Raw genomic sequence first — 25,696 nt, 5'->3', positions numbered from 1 at the left:
TCCATGTGGCTGTATCCCAGAGTATATGAACCCAAACGAAATAATAACTGGTTCGGTTTATTCGAGGCCCAGCTTTCGAACAGGCGGTACTCGTATTCTTTTTCTCGGAATCGTGAAACGGCGACACGACTACAAAAAAAAAAAAAAAAAAACCCACACGTACTTAAACGAGATAGGCACAGTGACACGAACAAAAGACTCATCCTATAGAGACCTACCATATTAACAAAAACGGTGCGAAATGCATTAGCCAGCCCTCTATATCTCCCTGGGTGATAAAGAAATTGAATTCCTGAATATCGCGCACGGGCGGTAAACAGGTTGTGGTACCTCTCGTGTTTTTTTCTTTTGCTCATAACCAATTTCCCCAGCTTATGTGGGTAAACGTTCACGTTTGTATGGTATGCAAAGACCCTCTTGGCCAATCCTCCAGCGTGGGTGCGTGCCACGGATACAAGGTTCTACTCTACCCTTGGGAGTCAGCCAGCGGCGTACCAACTTGTTCGCGAGAGGGGGGCAAGCCTTCCCCCACTCCATCGGTCGTGTGTCGTCACTGTCGTATATATATATATATATATATATATATATATATATATATATATATATATATATATATATATATATATATATATGGACTGATAGGGATAACTTCTTCATTCGCACTCAGTTTCATGTGATTTTTGATATACAGAGGGAGAATTTGCTTAGCTGTGTTTAATAACACTACAAAAGAAAGAAGTACTCAGTTCTACGTAGCATACTCTGGGACAACCATCCATATGCGTATTATGCATGTAATAGTATTACAAGCAACACTTTTTGTACACTAAACACACAACCTTATGCATGAATACAATTATTTCGATGGCGGCCTTCCCAGTAGTATAGATTTGTATCATTCAATAAAATTTCGTTAATGTCTAAAAGCTGCTCACTAGTAATCGCGTTTTCATGCAGGTAGCAATGAGTGCACCTTTTCTTTTTGTTAATTAGTACCACATTTTCTTGCACGTATTCAGGTTTGTGTATATTATATTAATCCTTCTTTCCACCTAGTCGAAATAGTGTTTTTCGTGCGTTTTATTGTTATTACTGGGTCATTCCATGCCAACTGTCCCAGTTTGGGCGCTCTGCAAAAATCGATTTCTCTGAAAAAATCTGAGAAAATTACAGACACCTAGACATTAGTTCCACAGTATTTTCCCAAAATATCTTGAGCGGCAAAAATTTTTCGGGCACGTGAGCGCCATTTGAACTTCTCGATAGGTGGAAAACCAGGTACGAAAAAAAAAATTCGCTATAAATGGACCGTTTCACGCATTCATTCGAAACTCGCTTTTTTGTGTTTTTAGAGCATCGCGCTTTTGTTATAGGACAGTTGCTTAGAGTAGTTTTGTATTTTTCACTCCTTGGCGCGTAGGTAAAATTGAGTAAGTTGCTGCGTTTTCGCGAATTTTTTTACAAAAGAAGATTGTAGACCAAATACATCAATTATTTTTATAGGACTCTCCATAAAACGTACTATCTCCTAAAATTCTTGTTTTGCCTGTGTGCGGCACACAGGTTCTAAAATAAAATCCTGAACTTGGAAAAAACGCTACATTGGCCTATGTTCAGACGTCTGTAGCACACTAAGGTGGTCCAAGAAAAAATAAGCAGAAAAGCGCATACGATTGAGAATCATAACACCTTTGTCCATAAAAAGTTTAATCGAAGTAGTTTTTGTTTTAGCCAAGAAAAATTTTTTTGAAGTTTAGTCCCACCATTGCATTATTTTGCTATGGGGGCAGTGCAAACCGACTGAATTTACTGCATAAAAGAGGTAAGGTATTTGTAGCACATACTTTTCTGCTCCTTTTGTTAGTACTTTATAATGTATATTACATATCAAGGAGATGATAAACAGAGGTAAAAAGATAATAATATTGGCTTAGATGCCGGAATTCCCCAATAATGAATCGCGTTACTTATTTTACGCACACCGTAGGCGGCGGCGGTGGCGCCGGACAGTTACGCCACAGAAATAGGCTGTTGTTATCTTATAACAGCTGTAAAACAATGCATGTTACCAGACAGACAAATTCTACTTTAACCAAAACCTGCTGCCTGCAACCATAAGGATGTGAAAAATCACAGCATATCCACGGAGTGAATGATGATGAGTGGGCGAAGCTGCGGAGGTTCATCGGTAAACCGTGAATCTTCCGTGAATTCTGCCCAGTACATCATCACCGACGTGAGATCGGGCGCGTTTATACTAAAGGTTCGATGAGTTATGACGACTTGCAGCGCACTTTAATTTTACATGTACGCTGTGAATTTTCATTGTTTAGAAAACCATTGCTTAGAAAACATCTGACGTCTTTCGTTAAGCAGCTGGCGTCTTTTCGTTTTGCTTTAGAAACATCTGGCGTTCTTTCGTTTTGCTTTTACAAAACATCTGGCGTCTTTTGTTGGTTTATTTCATCAATCAACGGCGTTTTGAACAAAATTTTTATTGTTTAATCACGCACAGGAGAAATCTCACCAGGCACTACCTTGGAGGTAAAGAATGGCTGCTAATGGGAATGAGAGACAGAAGAAGTCGGCTTTTAGCTAACGCTGCGAATTTTTTATTGTTCAACAACGCACAGGAAAAATCTCCCACCGGCACCACCTTGCAGGTCAAAGCGTAAGACTGGTTACATACTACGCTACGAGGGACGAACGGGTGCCGCTATAAGGAGCTTCGCCCCTAAAAATTGCTTGGCATATCCCTTCCGTAGTGTCACGGACGACGGACGGAATGCGTGAATAGGCGGCGCGTTGTCACATCATGTGCCGTTCGTTGCGGAATACTCTGATGAACTCCGTTTGGATCCGCTATAAATGACCACACTCACGCCTCCTTTCTCCGGTTTACATGAACTTTGAGACTTATTTTGACGCCAATTGATTCTCAGAGCCGCATGCAATAAGTAACGCGATTCATTATTGGGGAATTTCGGCATCTCTGCCAATGGTGTTGTTATATTTTTACCTCTGTTTATCATCTCCTTGATATGTAATATACATTATAAAGTACTAACAAAAGGAGCTGAAAACGATGTGCTGCGAATACACTACCTGTTTTTTTATGCAGTAAATTCAGTCGGTTTGCACTGCCCCCATAGCAAAATAATGCGATGGTGGGACTAAACTTCAAAAAAAGTTTTCTTCGCTAAAACAAAAACTACTTCGATTAAACTTTTTGTGGACAAAGGTGTTATGATTCTCAATCGTATGCGCGTTTCTGCTTATTTTTTCTTGGACCACCTTAGGGTGCTACAGACGTCTGAACATAGGCCAATGTAGCCTTTTTTCCAAGTTCAGGATTTTATTTTAGAACATGTGCGCCGCACAGAGGCAAAACAAGAATTTTCGGAGATAATACGTTTTATGGAGAGTTCTATAAAAATAATTGAGGTATTTGGTCTGCAATCATATTCTGTGAAAAAATTCTTGAAAACGCAGCAATTTACTCATATCTACCTACGCGCCAAGGTGTGAAAAATATAAAGCTACTCTAAGCAACCGTCCTATAATGAAAGCGCAATGCTCTAAAAACACAAAAAAGCAAGTTTCGAATGAATGCGTGAAACGGTCCATTTATAGCGAATTTTTCTGTCGTACCTTGTTTCCCACCATATTGGGAGGTTCAAATGGCGCTCACATGCCCGAAAAATTTTTTCCGCTCAAAACATTTTGGGAAAATACTGTTGAACTAATGTCTATATGTGTGTAATTTTCTCAGATGTTTTCAGAGAAATTGATTTTTGTCGAGCGCCCCGACTGGGACAGTTGGCGTGGAATGACCCTACTATTATGACATTACTATTATATTACTATTGTTGTTAACTTGTCAACCACAAGTTTCCTTTCAAAAAGTAAGTATTTGTGGTATTAGACGCGTAGTACATTTTTTATGTACTCATCGCATTTGTATTTGCAACATTGCTTGAAGGACCTTCCGGCCTCTGCAAGTGTACGCCTATGCTAACGGTGTTAGCATTAATTTTCGTCGAAAAAAAATGTGGGCGGTTACAACGTTAAACTACCCCGCATTGTTTCCTTCCGCATTCGTCATTGGCTGTTTGACTGGTCGAAATTTTCTGGGTCATGCACACAACACCTAACGCGATGCAACAAATGACGTGGAAATGATCAATCGCGTAGTGTCCGCTTATGCACGACTACGTAAAAATTAAGAGAACACACTATTTTCGGCCATTGGTTCTTCGCCATTAGTGAAAAAAAATTTTGGTGTGCCATAAAATCGCCTGCTCGTTCCGCGACGTCACAAATCTGTGATATCGCGCGGCGTTAAAATTACGCATGCACACTGAAAAGCCCATTACTATGCTGAACAATACCTAAACTTTTTCGGAATAGCAGGCAAGTGTCTTATTCTGAACGTAATTCAAGAAGGCTACCCGCCGATCACACAGGCAGAGGCTAATTATAGCATCTGGCGAGTTGGATTCATATGAGTATATAAAATATTTTCATTTGTATAACGATGTTGAGCTGTCTGTGCCCGTATACAACTCTGTGAACTCATCCTTGTTGAGAGAGAGGGAGAGAGAGAAATTAACATCGCGCGTTCGACTGCTGACCCGAAGGTCGCGGGATCGAATCCCGGCCGCGGCAGCTGCAATTTCGATGGAGGCGAAAATGTCTGGTGCACGTTAAAGAACCCCAGGTGGTCGAAATTTCCGGAGTCCTCCACTATGGCGTCTCTCGTAATCATATCGTGGTTTTAATTGGGACGTTAAACCCCAGATATTATTATTATTATTAGAAATTAACGTCGCTACTCGTGTGTGCTTCTCTGCCGTGCGAGTTGTATATTGCGCTGTACAAGTCAATTAAATATGAATCAAGACCAACTAGACCGCCTGTCAATTCACTCTCCTTAGTCGAGAAAACCATGGACCTTGACCATCTCCCTGGTCTAGTAGAACAAGTTGAGGGGCAATCTTGAAAGCTGGGCTTCCCAATGTGCTCGAGTCCACTGCCTTATTCGTCGCCTTGTTGCAGGCCACCGCAATCGCTGCAAGCTACCACATTGTCACGTGGTTATGACGGTGAAGAAGGTTGCAGCAAGACTGGGAAACACGGAACTCTTTAGGTCGGCGAACTTGTTCCCGGAAAATGAACTCAAAATACAAGCGAAACTCGCCGCGCACTGATAGCGTCGAGAAGAGTGATCGGCCGTCGAGTAACCTGATCATCGCTGGAACGCGCCGTCTTTTATACGTATCATCAAACCTTCCATCGTTATCGCTGGTGCTCGCGCAAGCTCTCGATTAAACTTGACTCTTCGCGTTCTGCGCGTAATATTAACGGAATGATCTCAAATGACCGCGAAGCTTACCGAACATTGCGGCGCGGTCTACGCTGAGCGTTGCTAACAGTTCTTGCGGGTGAAAGCCGACTACATCAAAATGAAACAAGAAACACGATAAGCAAGACGAAGCAGGTTAATCAGAGACTAAAGCAGAAACCTTCTTCAGCTCTCCCGGTTCGGCCCAACTAAAACACTTCTGCACTCTCGTCGACCCACAGCAGCTTGGATATAGAGCAACGGTGATGCTATTCCCTTCCGATGAAAGAAAATGAATTTCCTGAATCAGGAGGAGCGTTTCATCGGTCTATATAGCTTTTGCTGATTCCCGCCTGTATTTGCGTCGTCGACGATGTAAATTTCAGGCCAGGCAGAGCAGAATAAATGCATGTGCAGAGCGTTATAGCGTTATAGCGTTATAGAGTCCCTGCTCAGCGGTAGCCGTCTTTGGAATGGTGGAACGCATGCAAGGCGCGAAAGCGTCGCATAGACGGCCTGCACCGCAGAGAGCCTGCAGTGCGTGGTCTCGAGTCACGGAGGACAGTTTTCACAGCAGAAGCGTAGGACAAGTTTTAGTATAGAATGACATGATTGCCGCGTTGAAGGAAAACTTCGCCACAGTTGTTCGTTTCCCAGTGTGCAGCCGACAGCGACCACTGTCGAAAGGGGGGCGGGGGCAGGTGCAAGTTTCGTACGGGGACGAAAACGGCGTGATGAATGAAGCGAACACGACACAATCAAATTTGTGTTTCTACACGCCTCTTCGTATCCATTTTCTCATAGGCCGCTGGAACACCCATCCATTTCGCCGCAAAACCTTGAAAACGGTCACATCTCGAATGTGATTCCGTCTTCACGTTCCAAGTCGACAGAACGCTGGCAAAGTCTCCGTATATGTGGCACAAATGAATTAGTGCATGTGTAATTAGTTAACATGAACTTATTAACCCCCCTCCCAACTCGAAATTTTTGCAATTTTGTATGTGCGTAGTTAGGCACACATATACGCGCACACACGAGCATACATAAAGGGGGATCGGACCCCCCACCCCCACAATTTCTGGCTACGACCCTGGTTTCTAGTGTCTGCTAGAAGAATAAAGAAAGTTGTACTCGAATTTCACGCGATGGTTGGTAAAATCTGTGTCGCACGGGTGCCGAAGAGTAGTTGGGGGCACATGGGTGTGTATATGTATGGTTCTACAATTACCAGATACGTAGGCTATGCGTCTGTGTGTGCATGCACGCGTGCGTTTGTGTGTCTTTATATTAACAGATTAAAAAAAAATCAATGGCACGTAGACTTATTTTCGTAAAAAAACCTAAATGGTACTACTTCCAATGATCCCATGTTTTATTACGGAATCTATATAGAGTCCATATGCCTTCATATATTTGTCACAGATTTCGGTAAGAATTCCATATGTTTTGGTAAGAATATTACGTAAACATATAGAATTATTGGAACGGCATACGGGCAGCTTCAGTATAGGGCACTGCTACAAACGTCTTCCGACGCTAAAGGCTGCCGCAAGCGGGTTAACTGGACCCATGGGAGGCGTTGTACATGACAGAGCAATAAGAGTACCTTTAGCTTAATTAGCAAACCAAGGATATATTGAAATTTATACACTTTGATGATTTGGTAGCGCAACACTAAAGAGACGAAGAAAGAACATAAAAGGACAAGCGTAAGCGTATGTTCTTTCTTCGCTACCAAATCATCGGAATGCAGACATACCGACTCGCCCAAATGTCTACGCTTCCGCATTAAGACACTGCAGCCTCGGTGACGCTTGCTTGGCTATTTCCGGAGCGAGCGTCACCGAGGCTGTACAAGTTCCTCGTTACGATTTCGCGCTGGGCTGTTTACGTAAGCCACTATCCGCGGCATACGCGTGGGTGGTGCGTTGCTAAAGACGCGACGCCTCGTAGCACATGCGCGAACAGTTGCGGGCGACGATCCGTGATCTCCTCCGAGCTTGCTTGCGCGCATGCGCGTACGCCAACGCCCCCACAAGGTCACCGAAGGCGCGTGCGCGTCTCGGTTGTATATTCTGCAGCTGCTGTGACGAAATTGCTTCTCTAGACGATGCCTCTCGAGAACGAACACACGCTAAACAAAAGAAAAAAGGCGGGCCACGCGTAATAAGTGTATACGCACGGAGGGGCCATGTATGCATTATTCATCGGTCACGTGACATTCGTTTCGCGTACAAAGAAGCGCAACAGCCGCTATGAGCTTGCGCCAAGCGACAGCTGAAGATCTCGGAAGAAATGTGTTGTTCCGTATTTAGAAGAGAAAAGAGCCCGCTCAAGGCCATTAGATGACGTCGAAATATATAGTAGGGTTTAAGCCGATGTGCACCTTTATAAGGCGAGTTTATGTGGTCTGTGGATTAGGCTACTCTTGGGAGACTGTACAAATTAATAAGTTAGCCGGTTTGACCAATCGATTGAGCGACGCTAGCCCTCCAATCGCTAATGGCAGCTGAAACTTCTGGAAACAGCTAGTGTGTTATTTTGCCTTTAGAAGAGAAAATGACTTGGACAAAAAGAGCCCTCACAGGGCCATTAGATGACGTTGTCATATACACAGAGTGTTTGAGCTTATGCGTCTCTTTATAAACAGTGTATCTGTATACATCCTATGGATCATATATAGACTACGCTTGACATGAATTGCATATTAATGTTAGCCGGTTCACTGTCGATTTAGCCATGCTTGCCGTCCAATTTTTAATGGCAACTGAAAAGCGCTGCTTCCGCAGCAGAGTCATTATTTTAAGATGACTTTGAAGCAAGCTACTGTCGTGAGCCTCAGTTAAAAGTATACCTTTCTTGATGCAATGTGGGCCTCATCAGCTTACGTAGTCTATAAGTTCAAGCCTTTATTCACCACTTCAGAGAGTCATAGGGTTGCCACCTGCCCGGTTTTGGACCGGCCGGGCCGGTTTTTTAGACAAGGGACCGGTCGCCGGTCCGCACCTAAGACCGGGCGTCATTGGCCGGTTTTTTGCTCATCGTATCCCGGGGTTCTTTTTTTTTTTGTTTTTTTACTCTTCTCCGTGTTGACCGCACGTGTTGACTGAGGAATTCCACCTGCGCGGTCGGGGACTGACCGGCGGTCAGTCCCCGACCGCGTTGTTCAACAACTACGACGGTAAATATTTATCGTCACTCACCAAAACTCTTACGCTGTTAGTCAAGCACTTTCTGGGATCCCTTCAAGTCTAGCGATCATTGGAATAGAGCATATTATTGCACGTGTATGGTACATGAATATCCGACATTTTTGTGGCATAGGTACATTTTAACATTCCTTTGTGTCTATAATGCCACTGGCCTGTTGGATTCAGACGCAAAGAAGAGCTTTTTTTTATGGACGAAGCATTGTGGTTCCTTTTCAGTGCAGCACATTCAGACTAATAAGCGAAGCGTCATTCCAATCACGGGTACTTTTATGTCAGCAATTAGGCTAGTTGGTTAGCTGAGTGTGCTGCTTTTGTTTGTGCATTGGGTTTATTTGGCTCAATGAAAGCAATGTTACATTAAATAGCACTGCATGCCGAAGAATTGACATAGCGTCTATTGTTCAGCATTATTTTAATCTCCCGTTAACTCCCCCCCCCCCCCCCGAATAAGGGCCGGTTTTTTTTTCGGTAAAAGGTGGCAACCCTAGAGAGTCAGCGTGATGCCGATCACGAAAGCGAAAGCCTAACTTAGGTGTCGCTTATATACTCCGCCATTGTTTCACACCTTCGATAAATTGGGGACACGCTTTCGGAGACAGCCGGTTGCGAGTTCGACTCCTGTTCGAACAGCACACGTGTTCAAGAAAAAGCTCGGGAGACCCGGTTCCGCAGTCTTCGCTACAAAAGAATAGGTTAATATTTTTTGCCTAGACTTTCATGGTCACAGGTTGCAGGCACGTCTTCCGCTTACCTTCCGAGCACTAGCGTAGGAAGTAGTTGGGGAGGGGGGAGGATTCAAACCCCTCCCGAAATTTTTCAATTTTGCATGTGTATGTATACACGCACACATACGAACACACGCACGCAATAACATACAGAAAGTATGGTAGAAACCCTTCCTATCCCACTATCTTTTCACCCCTTAATCTCCTCCCAGCGAAGGACAGCAAACCGAAGGCGCGTCTGGTCTTCCTTCCGGCCTTTCCTTCATCCTCCTCCTCCCCCCCCCCCTCAAAAAAAAAAAATTCTGCTACGCTTCCGAGTGTCCTTTTCACACGAGGACGCGCCATGTATTACATAGGATATAGTCAAAAGATGACATGCAATGCCATCCTGGCCAAAACACGCTGGCTGTAGTCGTAGATGCCACTTACTGCGTGTAAAGAAGACAAAATACGTCGGAGCACTCAATCCTGCGCGAAGTATTCAGATTTTATAGTCACAGGCGTACGCAGGGTTCCCCATTAAGGAAGGGGGAGGGGTGAAGCGGACGAAATTTGAATGCAGCGCCCTGCATCTTCCCATTCCCCACACATTGAGGCCCTTACGATCAGTGTGCAGTGCAGAGACGAGGCATTAAGGGGGGAGGGGGAGGGGGCTTCGGACCTATCGTGAAGCAAAGGTCCGACGTACCACTCGCAACGCACACAGCCGTAACCGCCCCTGTGACGTCACGAACGAAGGTTTCAAGAGAGAACCTGTTCCCAGTTGGAGCAGTGAGCGTCTTCGAGGAACCACTCTAGGAACCGGTGGTAGGTGAACCTCCTCCCGGAGGCCGCGTCCTCGTGCAGCTTCGAGCAGAGCTTGCAGGCGGCGTTCTCGTACTTCAACTCGGTGTGCTCCTTCCAGAGGAAGTACGAGCCGTACCACTCGGGCCTTCGGGCCACCTGGTCCAAGTACTCGCCCAGTCTCTCGGGTGACTCGAACTCCAGGGCGTCCACGTACGAGCCGGGAGGCGCTAGGGTCGAGTAGTTGGCGCCTCCCATCACCACGGGCACGATGTCGAACAGCAGGGGCCGGTAGAACTTCTCCGTGACGTAGTCGCGGCACAGGGAGTTCTCGAAGGACAGATAAAAGCTGTAGTTCCGGGCCGCCTCCCGGAGGCAGGCGTCCGACGCCTTGGGCTGGCACACCAGGTCGCCGCACTTGCCGAACACGTCCACTCCGATGACCTTGCGGAGCCGTTCGACGTACGTCTCTCGCCTGCTGTCCGTGTTGCAGTGGGACACCATCCAGGCGGCTATGGCCTTCCGGCTCTTCCTCGATGTCCTCTCGAGGTCACCTCCGGAGGTCTCGGAGTCTTCGCCGGAGGATCGCTTAACGTACCGAAGCTTCTTCCTCTTCTGCCTGGCTCTGAACGTGTATCCGTACCGCGTCGTGATGTCCGAGTCGGTTCTGTACGTCATGGTGACGTTGAACAGTCCGTCTAGCTTTCGGAGCACGTGCACCGGGGTCGCGGTCGGGGGCTCGAGGCTGAAGAATATCCAGCTCTGGTCCGGGGACCGACGCGGGGGCATGTCGTCCAGTCGAATGTCCTTGCCGTGGAAGAGCAGGGCGCGGCTAGAACCGAGGTAGCCCCGTTGGCGTGTGAAGAGGCACGCGTGAGGGCAGGTCCCGTCGACCGCGTCCTCCTTGAAGTAAGGGTAGTCCTCCTTGCCGCACCAGGTGGTCCAGAGGAGCACGACTAGAGGTCTGTTAGTGGTAACCGCGCGGTGAGTGACGTAGACCGTGCAAAGCGCGAGAGTGACCAGGCAGGCCTTCAGAAGGGCGAATTTCCTTAGCGCCATGATTAGAGGGTAATCGACTCATTTACAACTGTCGATACATACCGATCGTCATTTTCTTCTGATGTCGCGTCTTGTGACCATCCGACGGTGATCGAATCCTGTGGTACGACGCAAAGCTATCAGGCACATTGTGGTGTGTGTACGATTGTCCACCTTAATAATTCGTGTTGCTGCAATCCGGGAGACAGTTTAACGAGGAAACCACTGACTTGAAACATGCGGGCTTTGCTGCGGGCGTGCGCATGTAATACCATCCTTCATCACTGTAAAAGTGTGGACGTTATTGTAAGCACCGTTATCGGAGAACAACCACATTTCTTGCATCTTCAAGCATGGCGTTCACTTTTTGTGTGTGTCTCAAATAGCCTGATCCTGGTAAGTCCTCTGGTCAGTGAAGCGAGAGCTCGATCCAGAATCAGGACTCACGTCAGCTCTAGAACAGAATCAACACTCACGTTGAAGTATCACAAACCTTTGACCCGCGTGCACGTGACTCGCAGAAGGAATCTATATATACTCCTGTCTTTCGGATGCACCCACTATGCGGAACACCACAAAACTGTTGACACGGGTCAGTTTTCCGTAAGCAGGAATCGATGCATCTCGGTTTGCGGTCAAGAACTGTATCACCCGCTCTAGAGGCGTACTCACAGGAGGATGCTGGAAACACGCTCTTTCGATGTGCCACTACACGTCGCAGTCTTTTGCAGCTCGAAGTCTGAGGCGCACACGCGGACGTTGCACGCTTAACGATGGCGGCGAGATATGATTTCCGAACGAGAGCCGGAAACGCTGCTCGATAGCAAGCCCGTTCGCGCGGCGCCAGAAATATGGACCGGACGCGGGACGCCCTCCGACGTAACGTCTCTAATGAACCCCGCACGGCGATTCTGTGTGTCGGCATCTTGTCTATTTGAAGCCGGATTTTTGTCTCGAAAATTTACACCGGCGGTGACTTGAATTGAGGTTCAATTCAATTCAAATTTGTTTTGAAGGCAACATCTTCCTGGGCCCATTTCACCCACTTCATACAACGACGTGTGACAGCGGCGTAGTCGGAAAATTTTATCGGTGAGGGGGGGGGGGGGTGTCTCCGACCATACCCTCCACTGTAATGCCTGAATGGCGCTGTGGGTACGAGAGTGAAATAAAAAAAATAAATGTATATTCGCGCGTGTATTTCTACGTGTGCATGTATATATACATATGCAAAATTAACAAAAATTGGGGGAGGGTATGCACACCTCCCCCCTCCCGCGGCTACGCCATGGTGGTGACGATTTTTGCCACGAGGGTGATTTCTCAGCGACGTCAACTATGCAGGATGCCCCAGCTATCTCCAGCAAGAGTTTAAGCAATATGTCAATGCACTCAATGACGACGCGACCAAATGCACATTGCTGACTATTGCCTGGAGTAGGTCACACTATATTTTGTGTTCTGATCACTTGTTTAATTAGGCCACTTTGAGGTCTGCGCCTGAATAGCTAGGAATCACGTCACCTTAACAGAAACGTCGCGTGTGACGTCACTGGTAGATCGGCACTTCGCTGCCGACTCTGGTTCTCGCATAGCGAGACTGGCCTCCCCAGTGACACGGGCCAACCGCTGACGCTGGCAAACTAGCGATGCGTATGCAACGCCAGGCAGAACCTTGACTTACATTTAAGTTGCTTATTCATTTATTATTGGAATGGCTGATATCCCGTTATGCGAACTCTTAATCATATTGTATAGTTTCGGGATGTAAAACCCCGAAAACTTATTATGATGAACTCTGCGGGAGCAGCGAAAATACCGTGCACATTCTCTGCGAGTGCACCCGCTTTAACTCCGAAACATCAGCCCTCTCAGCACCACGAGCCCAGCTAGACAACCGTCCCCCACTGACAGGGTACAAAATCCCAGGGGCACTGGCCTAACCGGTATTCAACGCGAGCCGTTATATGAGGGCGTTGCTGCGGACTCTTCGAGAAATTGGACTGAACAACAACAAACTTTGACTGTTCGCAGACAATGCTGGTGTACAGTACTTGATCGGGTGCTGCTGTCGTAACTTGTAGTGTCGTCACAGACTCTTCTCTCTCATTCTCTTTTAAACCTCCTTTCCCCTTCCCAAGTACAGGGTTGCCGACCGGTGATTTTGTCTGGTTAACCTGCTCGTCTTTCCTTTACCTTTCTATTTCTGTCTCTCTGTGCGGCGGTCGTATGACGTCATTCGTAACGTTTCTTCTGAAGTCACGAGGCCCCGTATTGTTAAGGTGCAAACTCGCATACTTGAAGCGCTGCTTTACGTCTGCTAGTGGTGGCTAATGCTGCATAGTGTTTGGCAATGTCGGATAATGTTAGCTGCGCGCTGTTATAGCAGCGGCATTGTCTTCATTCGATCGCGATCCAATGATTCGTTTCACTTAGTCCACCCGCGGTAAGCATACAGAACTCAACCGCCACGGTGGTCTAGTGGTTAAGGAGTTCGACTGCTGACCCGAAGGTCGCGGGATCGAACCCCGGCCGCGGCGGCCGCATTTTCGACGGGGGCGAAAATACTTGAGGCCCGTGTGCTTAGATTTAGTTAAGGAACCCATCATCACGTGATGACATCACAGTATGACGTGTTCATGGCATCACAGATCACAAAGATTTGTGGCGTCACCATGGACGTCACATGATGACGTCATCACGTGACATCTTCGCTTGGTCAAAGGAGGTGGGCCGATCACGGAGGCTGTGTAAGATCAGGTTAGGTGCAGAAAGCTTGCAATGCCTGCGACCCCGGAGGCAGTGCAAAACCACGTTAGGCGCAGACAGCTATCGGAGGGGGGCGGGGGAGGATCAATACATCGACTGAGAAGGGAAAAAGGGACCCTGTGAGCGTTTCTTTTTTTTTGCGTCAGTGGGCGTCGGAAGATGTATTGTCGCCGCAAGTCACATCCGGAAGAAAAGAACGACAGCTTGTCGATATCCACTTTCTTACAACGCGCGAGTGGACCGGCATCGCGTGCAAGGCTGTCACCCATACCCGTGAGTGATGGGAACGAGCTTTGTTCAAAAGACACTCTATACAACCGCATCCCGAGATACATGTGTTGCGTTACAGACTGAGAATGTTGGCTGCCGGAGTGAAGGTCGCAGTTCGATCATTTAGGCTTCGGCCGTTCGCGCTTGCGAAATCTGTGACGTCATTGTGACATATGCGTGATGGATTTGAATGTCTACGCTTCTAGTATCTGAGTCGTTGCGGCTCACAGTGACAGAAGTTACTTTCCGTCACTGGTTGCATTAGAATACCGCGTCTAGTAACATATTTAACGATAAAGAAAAGTAGACATGATGAGTGGATTCAGCACGATAGAACGAAGACAAAGGTAAAGAAGGGACACGAACCCCAGCGCTGTTCTCACAACTAACTTTATTAGCGCAGAAACACATATATTAACGCACAACCTATAACCACGTGAACACACGCCGATGACGTCAAACTGAGAATAAATGCAAAATAGTAAAGGTGGACTAACCATGAAATAAACTGCATCGGGTGACAAAACTATTCAAGAAGGAAATTTCTCTGTCATGCAGGGATGTAGAAGCAGTTTGTTTTTGCAGGGCTATGATGCATTTTGTTCATGGTTAGTCCACCTTTAATCTTTTGCATGCTTTTGCAGCCAGGGGGTGGCACACGTGCTTGGTGGGCCATCCCCTGGCTACGCCACTGACGTACAGTGCCTGGTTTTGGCTAACTGTAGGCGAAATTTATGATAACGCTGACTAATGTTGGCTATCATATAAGAATGTGATACAATAATACGTGTGTAATACTTGTACACTACACCTCTGCTTCATTTCACCATTGTCTTCGCACGGTACGACAATTCGACGCAAGTTTTTGTTGTCGGATTTATCGAATTTGCAAAAGAATAAGATTACCAATACGAGCCCAAGATGCGTTTTTTTTCTTCAGCCTGACTGAGTGCATTGCATTACAGTTGCTGCGGCGCGCTGCGTGATGACCATTTGATTGCCTTATTTCTTTTTTTTTAAGTGAGAAGTATTACATGACAAGGGGGTTTTAGGAAGGAATTTTTCGGGTTTACCTAGAAAAACATGATTTTCATTGTTCAAATTGGGGAAAGAAAGCCCTGGCGAATAAAAGTAGGACGTGAAGATTATAGTAGAGCATTAAGACGACATGAAAACAAGAACATAAATTAATTCTGAAGGAAAACCCAGCACCTCCACCAAATATGCTACGGGAAATCCACAGACTCGAAGGAATAGGAACAGATGTATTTACCAGTGGTTAAGCGAGCAGCGCTGCAGATAGGAACAACTCGCGCCAGTCTATCATGTTGTCGTCCTTTTTTTTTGTCTTGTTGACCGCGATGCCGCTAGTACGTAGCAATATCTATGCAGTGACCACACGCGTGCGCAGAGCTGCCCTAGCTACCGACGCCCCTATCCTCGTTTATTCGCTCAATTTCCATTTGGCTGAGTGCTATCGACGGAGCGCTTACACACGCGTTCCATGCTGCCGTTTTTATAGTGTAGGCTTCAACGAGCTTCCTTTTCGACTGCTTGCTCGACCTGTGCGCGATTTCAGTTTTTTCAAACACAGGACTGCATGGTCACCTGTTGCAGCGTGTCGCCATATGCCCCGGGGATTGTAGGAGGCCACAATCCGCCTCTTTCATCTTCCTGTGCTGCCCTCTGCCGTTTTTATAGGGGTTTGGTAGGGGCCGGGACAACCCCTACTGCCAGAAGCAAAGCCTCCGAGATGAAAAGACGTTTTGTGACATTTCCGCTAGGGGAGAGCGCATGCGCCGGAGCGTCGTGAAAAATGGCGGATTGTATCGGTGCTCCCGCTGCCTCTCGTTGTCTGTCCAACGTAAAGTGCTCCGCAGGACAGTTGGATCTTGTACACGACGTTCTTCGCGCATTAAACGAATCTTTTTGCGTGTCTGGTCGAGCACAACAAATCCTCGTTTATGTCGTGGTCGCCGTTTACTTTTTCTACAAATACTGCGCCCTAAAATAAACGCTTGCACTAGCGCAGAGAGGAAATATATCATGCACGTGTATGAGGGCGAGTCTGTACTCACCACGGCAAGGCGGACCCATTTCCAGTTCATCGTCAAGCCACGAACAGGAAGCGTGCGCGATGTTCCGAGTCTCCGGTGGCTCTGCTGGCCGATATGTCTCCTTGGAGAACAATGAAAGCATTACGCGTAAGTCGTTTGCCAAATGTTCGCTCTGCGCATACGCTTCGATACGATAAAAAAAAAAGGAGAGGAAGGAAAACCACGAGGTGATAAGGCTGACAATGACACGCAATGATAAAGATAAATGTCTGTACACACTTTGAATGAATGGAATCTCGAGTCAGTAAACTCAATTCCTGTGCCTTGGTTGCTGTAAAGTTGCCACACAACCAAGGAGGAAGCTGGTAACATTACGCGTACCAGGCGGTAATAGATGGCGACAGAGATGGCTAAGGTGGTAAAACGTGGTAACTAATTGGCCACAGTTGTACAAGGCGACACTAGGTGGTAACCTTGGTTGCATCGCGACATGTTACTACTTTACGGCCTACATTGTACCAGATGATTGGGTTAAATTATTGAATTGACTGATTGGACGTGCAAATGTATGGGCTCTCAAGTCACCCAACTGAGCTCTTGGGGTCTGAAATACAAACAGGCATTTTACAGGCTACGTTTGGCACCTCTCATCACCGAGAAGTCACCTTTTATATCTAGACACATGTGCCTTGGTTGTCGGAAGGTTTGTAACCTTACAACCAAGACACAAGGTGGTAACCAAAGTGATAACACGCGGTAACATGTGGTAAAAAGTGATACCCAAGTGGTAAGAGTTGCACAAGGTGATAACAGGTGACCGTAAAGTGACGAACACTACTACCAAGACTGCAAGGTGTACCAATGTTGTAAGGCTGTGGTAACCTTACAACATTGGCACCCTCCTACAATCATGCTGGTGGTACGTACCACATTACCACTATACCACCAAGGTACTTATTACCACTACCCACAGATGGTAAGGTTACCTTACAACCATGTTACCACCTGATATCACCTTAATTGTGCCACTTTGCGCAACTGCTACGACTTGGTTACCGTTTGTCACCGCATGCTATAAAGTGCTAACCATATCAACGAACCTCGGATGGTCGAAATTTCTGGATGCCTCCACCACGGCGTTCCTCATAGTCATACAGTGGTTTTGGCACGTGAAAATCCGGAGATTATTGTTACTGGTAACTAACTGTACCAGGTGAATAGAAAGAAAGAAAGAAAGAAAGAAAGAAAGAAAGAAAGAAAGAAAGAAAGAAAGAAAGAAAGAAAGAAAGAAAGAAAGAAAGAAAGAAAGAAAGAAAGAAAGAAAAAAGGAAAGAATACTTGTGTTATCGAATACATAAAGAATAGCCGGAGGCCACAGTGAAGAGATGGAAGACATTGGTACACGATAAAGTGCAGCGCCTGGAAATGCCAGTTGGGACGTCAACGCATGTAGCTACTGCATATAATTAGAGAACGCGTTTCTTGAAGCTAATTGTATTCAGCACAGTACTTCCGTTACATGAGCGAGACTTCGTTAATGTAATTAAGGCCCGTACCGTGATGCGAATAACCGCATAATTAATTATTAGAGAAAGAGGGAGAAAGATTTATCGTTAGCCGTAATCATACAAAAGTGAGCGACAACGAAGCATTTGTAGCGAACGCTTCACAACCAAAAGTATATCGGCATGAAACGAAACGCGTTGTATTCTTTCGACCCTGCTATAAAAGCCCGATACTTCGACATACAGTGAAACCTCGGTGATACAATCACAGCTCATACGAATTTCGGGGTGATACGAATTTTTCTTTGGCCCCGGCCAAGGCCCATTGGCCAGCAGTGTAATGGAGTATGGTTCTTGCGAACCAATGTTTACCCCGCGACGTTTGATACGAATGCACCCTTCCGCCCATGTACGAAGAGGTGCTGTGTCCGCGCTGTCGCTGAAGACGCTGTCACGTATCTCGGGAGCGCTTGCAATGTCGGAATGGAGTTGGGAGAGAGAGAGGAGAGACTCGGGAGAGACCGTGGTGGCACTGCAAACAAAACTTTATCTACCACACCACGGCACACAAAAATGAACACTCAAAATTTACAACAAAAAGTACCATTAGGAAATGCGACGCTATTGCGCAATCACTAACAGACAATTGCAAAACCTTCGAGTCATGCCTATTTCCTATCACCTCGATAGTCTGGCCACTATGGCATCTCAGTCACTCGCGATACTAATGGAGCGTTCTTACAGTTCGCGGTGTCCGCTGACTCGGTTGATGGTCCAAAGTCGACGTTCGGCCCCGTCGTCGCAGCTCCTCTCGACGTCTCCGGGCCGTCGCCGTCGATCAGACGCCTCGCTGATCGTCCTCCTCGCCGATGCTTCCTTCCTTTCGGAGAACACCGGTCTCTCCCAGTTAGGCCTAACTGCCGGCCTCTCTTCAGTGCCACTGGCTCTAACTGTCGACGTGGCTCCGTGATTGTCGGTGGGTCGCCGTCGTCTTGCCGAGCTGTGGTAGTGCCGCAGGTGCCATGAGAACTGCGTGATGAGGCTGCCGCAATCCCGGGACGCCTCGCTCGGTAGACCCCGAGGTCGACGGCCACCCTCCCGGGGCATGCACAACGCTGCCTCCAGAACTCAGCCCTGCTGTTCCCGTCGCGGACGCGACGCTGGCCTGCACCACCTTGCTCCTCGATGACTCCACCGAACAATGCCTGCTCGTTCCTCTGGGGTTCCGCACCTCAGTTCGGGTCGCGTGGCACGCGCCTTTCGCCGGCCAATGGCTTGCGTCGACGTGGCGGGGGGTGCACACCATCGGGTACTTTTCCATTCCCCGCACACCATCGACGCATTGCGCTGTCCGGCACGCGCCCCGTGTCCCTTTACTCATGACATTGGGCCCCCTTTTAAGAGTTTTTTCTTAAAAAACTGCTTCTGTGCTCCTCCTTATGGTTATGGCCCTCTGCTCCTCCGTTGGTCTTGTAACCTATCACTTGTTCCCTCTTGTCTTGGGTTCACATTTAGTTTCACTGACACTGCACCAAGCACTGCACTCGACCATTCACAATGTCCACGAGTTCATAGTCCTTACACTATACTGCTACGCTCACAGAAATAACTACGCACAAAACTCTTAACAAATCTGCACAAATACAGTGTCTACCGAGATCTATTCCAATAACGACATCCATTAATATACTCAAACCCTTTTTCAATTCACAAAAATAGTTTTACCACAATAGCAGCTGCTCGTTTGATGCCCCATGCTTAAGCCTGTGCTTCTTCACATTGCGCATCTTTTTCAACTTCTTCCTGCGCCTACTCATGACATGTCTCCTCGAACGCTCACTACATCTGACGACTCTAACCCGACGCCTCTTCTTCAGTTTCTCCTTACGTCTATTCGCTGCCCAATGTCTCGGACGCTCACTTAAGCTGATGCCTCTGTTTCTTTTCACCCGACGCATCTTCGACCTAACTTCCTCAGGCAGCGTCCTTCCGTTATGCCTGGCTCTCACTACTAGCCTCAACCTCTTTGCATACCACTTCTTACAGCCTACTCTGCGCGTTTTGGGGGCATTCTTTTTGGTCCGCTTTACGCGTCTGCCCTTGACAAGTTCAGCCACCTTTATGGCGTCCTGATAATTACGACCAGGTTTCTTTGATTTCAGAGCTGTCTTCACTTTCTTTAACTTTACGCTTGTACTACCGTGCGTCTGAGGCTTTCCATTCATCCTACTCCTCTCTGATGTTATCCGCGAACGCTGAGTGCTTATTCTTTCAACAGGCATGTCGCTCAGCGAAACGCTGTCTTCGGTTTCAATATTGCCTGGATGCATCGCGTTCTTTTCTTCTTTGCCCACATCAGGCACACTGGCATGGGACTCACTAGTCGTTGATTTACTCCCCCCATATGCAACATTTGGGCCCTTTTTCTTCAGCTCATTCTTGAAAGGACTGTTCTTATTTGCCCACGTAGCGTGCTCCCTATGGCTGTTTCCTCCGTTACTCGTCACGGGACGCCTCTTTGACCTAACTTTCTCTGACTGCGTCCTACATTTATGCTCGACCCTGGTTTCTTGCACGACCCTCTCTGCATCCAAATAAATACAACCTACTTGACGCGTTTTCGCAGCGTTCTTTCTCCTTCGTCTTACGCGTCTACTGTTCACAGCTCGGGCATCTTTTCTTGCGTCCCGATGCTTGAAACCACTTTTCGCTATCTCTGGAGCTGCCTGCGTTTCCTTAACTTTTGCGCGTTTAGCACTGTGCTTCTGAGCCATTGCGTTCATCTTACTCTTTATTGTCACATCTCGCGAACGCTGACTACTTCTTTCTTCAACATACATGCTCATCAGTGGGGAGCTATCCTTTGGCTGTTTGTTGTCTGGGGGTGTCGCATTCTCTACCTCCGTCCCCTCTTCAACAGCACTGGCATGCAGTTCACTAACCGTTGCTATCCTGTCACTCTGTGCAACCCTTGATTCCTCTTTGTTCTGCCCACTCCTACAAAGACTGCTTGCATCTGCACCACTAGCAGGCTCACTGGCCCTTTGCTCAGCGGAAACAAAACTCTGAAAATCAGGCGCATTGACTTCTCCCAATGAAATCTCTATGGGCCTTCTCTCATTCTGTCCAATGTATCCTGTGGCTTGTGCCAGTCGCAGTTTGCGCTCTAGTTCCTCCTTTTCCCGAGCATACGCTTCTAGCGCAATGGCGCGTTTTGCCTCGCGTTCGGCGCGACTTGCCTCGAGATCGGCGCGACTTGCCTCGCGATCGGCGCGTCTCGCCTCGCGTTCGGCGCGTCTCGCCTCGAGATCGGCGCGTCTTGCCTCAAGTTCGGCTTTGCCCTCCTCTATCTTACTCTCCCACTCTTCTTCAATGAACCTGAGACGCTGCTCTCCATTGAGCTTTCTCTCCCGAATGACTCTCACTATCTTGTCCCAATCCATATCCATCCTTGCAACCCCCGACGCTACGTGACTGGGCCCAACGCTGGAAAAATCCTGGCACAGGCTCGCCACTTATTATGTCACGTATCTCGGGAGCGCTTGCAATGTCGGAATGGAGTTGGGAGAGAGAGAGGAGAGACTCGGGAGAGACCGTGGTGGCACTGCAAACAAAACTTTATCTACCACACCACGGCACACAAAAATGAACACTCAAAATTTACAACAAAAAGTACCATTAGGAAATGCGACGCTATTGCGCAATCACTAACAGACAATTGCAAAACCTTCGAGTCATGCCTATTTCCTATCACCTCGATAGTCTGGCCACTATGGCATCTCAGTCACTCGCGATACTAATGGAGCGTTCTTACAGTTCGCGGTGTCCGCTGACTCGGTTGATGGTCCAAAGTCGACGTTCGGCCCCGTCGTCGCAGCTCCTCTCGACGTCTCCGGGCCGTCGCCGTCGATCAGACGCCTCGCTGATCGTCCTCCTCGCCGATGCTTCCTTCCTTTCGGAGAACACCGGTCTCTCCCAGTTAGGCCTAACTGCCGGCCTCTCTTCAGTGCCACTGGCTCTAACTGTCGACGTGGCTCCGTGATTGTCGGTGGGTCGCCGTCGTCTTGCCGAGCTGTGGTAGTGCCGCAGGTGCCATGAGAACTGCGTGATGAGGCTGCCGCAATCCCGGGACGCCTCGCTCGGTAGACCCCGAGGTCGACGGCCACCCTCCCGGGGCATGCACAACGCTGCCTCCAGAACTCAGCCCTGCTGTTCCCGTCGCGGACGCGACGCTGGCCTGCACCACCTTGCTCCTCGATGACTCCACCGAACAATGCCTGCTCGTTCCTCTGGGGTTCCGCACCTCAGTTCGGGTCGCGTGGCACGCGCCTTTCGCCGGCCAATTGCTTGCGTCGACGTGGCGGGGGGTGCACACCATCGGGTACTTTTCCATTCCCCGCACACCATCGACGCATTGCGCTGTCCGGCACGCGCCCCGTGTCCCTTTACTCATGACAGACGCACCAAGCACGTGCGAGCGCGGGAACGCAAGCGCGGGCACCGCGAAATCGTGAGAATCCCGTTGTAAGAAAAATACTTCTCTTGCGGTCAGAATAAACCTTCAGAGACGCGTCACGGCCTCCGAGATTGTGTGCGCCAATCTTTGAGGCTCTAATGTGCCTCCGTGTGCGTTCGCGTTTACATTACAGAGGGCATTGGCGCCCTCCATTATTTATCTAACGCATCGACGCGGGCTCCTGTCGTTGTACTATGTGAACACGTGCCTGCCTCGTGCACCAGAAATCCTGTGAAAGGAGGACTAGGACCGAAAGAAGGCGAGGCCGGTCTCGGCGAAGGAGTCGGGCCTCACAACGTCAACATGCGCGATTGTTGAGATCGCACTTTTGCAGGCACGGCCGTAAATCTCCCAACACCGCCGCGATCACAAAAGCATAACATAGGACCATGGTTCTGAAATTTTGTGGCCCTGATTTATCCCGTCAAAGCACTTTTTCCGTCACTCTCGCAGCATTACTCCTGTGTCATGCGAAAAAGCACGCTAGAATTCGGACGGGGCTACTGCTGTCGCGGGTCACAACGCACCTGGTTCATTAATAAAAGACGCGCTTACGGGCCTCATATTTACGAGTACCTGAAAACTTAACTGACAATCATACAGAGTTTTTCCTGACGTTGCTGTGGCCCTGAAAAACAATAAATGAAAATGTACGCCAGCTTTTTTTTTTGTCGCATGATAATTTTTCATGCTTTCTGGTTATACGAATTTTGGATGATACGAATATTTTTGGTTGTCCCGTAAGATTCGTATCACCGAGGTTTCACTGTGTATGCTATCAATGCGCGAAAAAAGTGAGAACAAAATCGATATGCGAGGATATGGCTTTATCTGCATGTCGACCTGTCTAATATCGCTCGTTATGTTTCTCACTTTGACATTTCCGGACGAGCGCAGGGGCCCGCGGCGTTTAGAAAGCGACGGTACGCCAGCTTATCTCTTTATTTGTTTTTCGTGTGTTTGTACGTGAATGTATTCAGGAACTTGGAGGGTATTTCCTCAAGCACACAATGCTTTTTATCTCAAGCCCAATCTGTCGGCGATAAGTAGTAGCGTGATAAAACATACACCTTGTAGACAAATAAAAAAAATAAAAGCTGTCATACGTCCATGCTTTTAGCTCCCCGCGCGTTAAATCAGACTTCCGGGGTGCATAAAAAAATGGTGCAACAAATACGACACGTTGCGCATTGCAATGTCAGCGACTCCTGAGTAACATACTGCGCAGAATTAAACGAATTAGGTCGGTCAGTGTTGATAACACAACACAGCTAGAGAATTTCTTTTCCCCCACATATGTTCTAGAAGCGCTGTCTGCTTTTGTACCACTTTAGAGAGAAGGGGTGCTACTCTAGACACAGTCAAATTCCGCCATGTTGTCGAATTCCGCCATTGGTCAACTTTGATTGGCCCAGAGGGCTGCTACGGCCTCTCTGATTGGCTTAAAATGCCGCCATCACAAATTCTGACAATATGGCGGAATTCGACAGTGTCCAGAATAGCGCCCAAGAATTGTGCCCGAGATCTGCGGCTTAAATGAATCGCTGTTTTGGTCAGCATGTCTCGCGGACAAAAACGCAGTGCGAGACACTGTCAGTTGGAACAGAAGAGCATTACGAAGCGAATTTTACGCAATATACCCATCAAAGCAGCCGCATGAATGCAATTTTTGTATCAAAGGTCGTGATTTGTGCGCTGGTTGGCGTCGATTTTTCGATTGTAATTTTCGTCACTATCAGTTACGAGTCCCAAAGCTAACGACTACATGCCGTTTATTCTAACGCATTTATTTCTACTCGACTCCGAAATATCTGGCCCTATAAGAAATTTGAACTTTAATATCCGGTAACCTTTTTTTTTAATACGTTCCACATAATTAAGATAGCCGGTACGTGCTGCAAATTGTAAAAATCAAACGCTATTTCTTTGCATCCTGCACTTTCATTGTTATGTTTTATGTTCCTCGTAACGCGTTATCTATGTATGAAGTAATACCTCTGTATATTCAGTGAATAATAAACTTCTCATTACAACCCTATATTTCCGAGGTTCCATCGTTACACGCCTCTTCGTACTCTTATTTGTTGCAATAACACTGACTGACGAATTGTCTAATCGATTGATTGATTGATTGATTGTTTGATTGATTGATTGATTACACATCCCCTAACCTACCAGTTTAGCACAGGGATGGGAAAGCAAAGTAAAAAAATAATACGGACAGTGAATACGCTGTTAAATTAAATAATCTGCAATTGCGAAACGCGGTTTCATTTCAATAACCTAAAAGTATAAACAGCACACGGCTGCTTTTACTGGGTATATGTGTTTGATGAAATGTTTTACGTGCCGAATTCCCACAGTAATAATGGAGGAATTGTTCTACAGGTTAATCATCGACATATTTTGCTCTGCTGCTGCATTACAGAAACGTCGCGCATGTCGTGCTACAAAAAATAACAAATAAATAAAATAATAAGGTTTGTATAACAGTTCCGTGTTTTACAATTTTGCACGCTTCCTGGTCGAACGATCACTGCACTTCGCGCATGGATGAAGAAAAAAAAAACCAAAAAAGAGAAAAAAAAACATGAAACGTGATCGATCTTGCTCTTACCTTTGGAGTCGTTGTGTCCGTTGGCTGTCACAAAGGCTGTTCCGTTGTCATCACGCTATCCGGCTTGTTGCCAACTCGCCAACTTCCGACACGGGTCCGGCTTCCGAAAAAACGACGGACACCCAATGTAACTATAACACAGGGCAGCCTACACCTACAACAGCCTCTGCGCACGGAAAAACCTTTACTCGATCAACGCACGCCCCTTTGACAGTCGAGCCGTTTTTTGCCGGACCCTTTCAATCGACGGCGCACGGAATGCCTCCACTCACACGATCTTTGTTTCTCGCTGGTCGAAGGTTCGATTGGGCATGCGCGCCGCGCACGCGAGCCGTCGTTAGCGCGATGCGCGCGTCGTCTGCTGCTGAAAACTTCGGAGAGACCCCCTCCACAACTTGCTTCGCTTGAGACGTGACGTTTTGTGCGTCACCACGAAACCAGTCCTCGCGCGGCCGTGGTAGTGGTGTGCCCGCCTAAACAGGCTCGCGCACAGCGTGAAAGCGAACGCCCTTTAGGCTTGGAACTTAAGAAACCGAAGCACCAAAATTACGTCACATTTGGTGACTCACAATTAGGGTTTAACAAATTGTCGCCCCATCTATCGGGAACTAAAACGACTAAATTATTGCAATAAAATGTATCAATTTTGATATGCTGCTTATCACCTGGCTCATAGATGTTAGGATGACTGGTAACGTGTCAAACAACTGAGGCTCTAAAGAGGTGATCTTATTGCTTGAAGTCGTACCCGGTCGTTTAGTCAGCAAGCTTTGGCGTCGCCCACCGGTCCCGAGACGACGTATCGTCCCACGCGATTGAATGACAACTTGCCGCGGCGGCACCGAAATGATTTCATC

At 47.5% G+C, this 25,696-nt stretch overlaps 2 protein-coding genes across 3 annotated transcripts in view; both read right to left on the bottom strand.

Annotated features, from left to right (window-relative positions):
* The window catches only part of LOC119400147 (multiple inositol polyphosphate phosphatase 1), a 47,124-nt gene extending 21,869 nt beyond the window's left edge, over window positions 1-25,255 (bottom strand). Inside the window, exons 1-2 of one of the 2 annotated variants that reach the window (XM_037667129.2) lie at window positions 24,840-25,255; window positions 16,223-16,322 (exon numbers count right to left, since the gene is read on the bottom strand). In XM_037667129.2, the coding sequence (XP_037523057.1) occupies window positions 16,223-16,252 (30 nt within the window). In that variant the 5' untranslated portion in view covers window positions 16,253-16,322; window positions 24,840-25,255. The remainder of the gene's footprint in view (window positions 1-16,222; window positions 16,323-24,839) is intronic. The other variant, XM_049417984.1, reaches the window with a different exon arrangement.
* LOC119400148 (alpha-(1,3)-fucosyltransferase C) lies at window positions 9,977-11,316 on the bottom strand. The gene has a single exon (XM_037667130.2). The coding sequence runs from the start codon at window positions 11,124-11,126 to the stop codon at window positions 10,026-10,028; it is 1,101 nt and encodes a 366-aa protein (XP_037523058.1). The 5' UTR covers window positions 11,127-11,316; the 3' UTR covers window positions 9,977-10,025.
* Window positions 25,256-25,696: the final 441 nt, after the last annotated feature.

Source organism: Rhipicephalus sanguineus, chromosome 7 (genome assembly GCF_013339695.2).
Source record: "Rhipicephalus sanguineus isolate Rsan-2018 chromosome 7, BIME_Rsan_1.4, whole genome shotgun sequence".
Taxonomy (NCBI): domain Eukaryota; kingdom Metazoa; phylum Arthropoda; class Arachnida; order Ixodida; family Ixodidae; genus Rhipicephalus; species Rhipicephalus sanguineus.
This window is presented reverse-complemented; position numbering and strand designations above follow the sequence as displayed.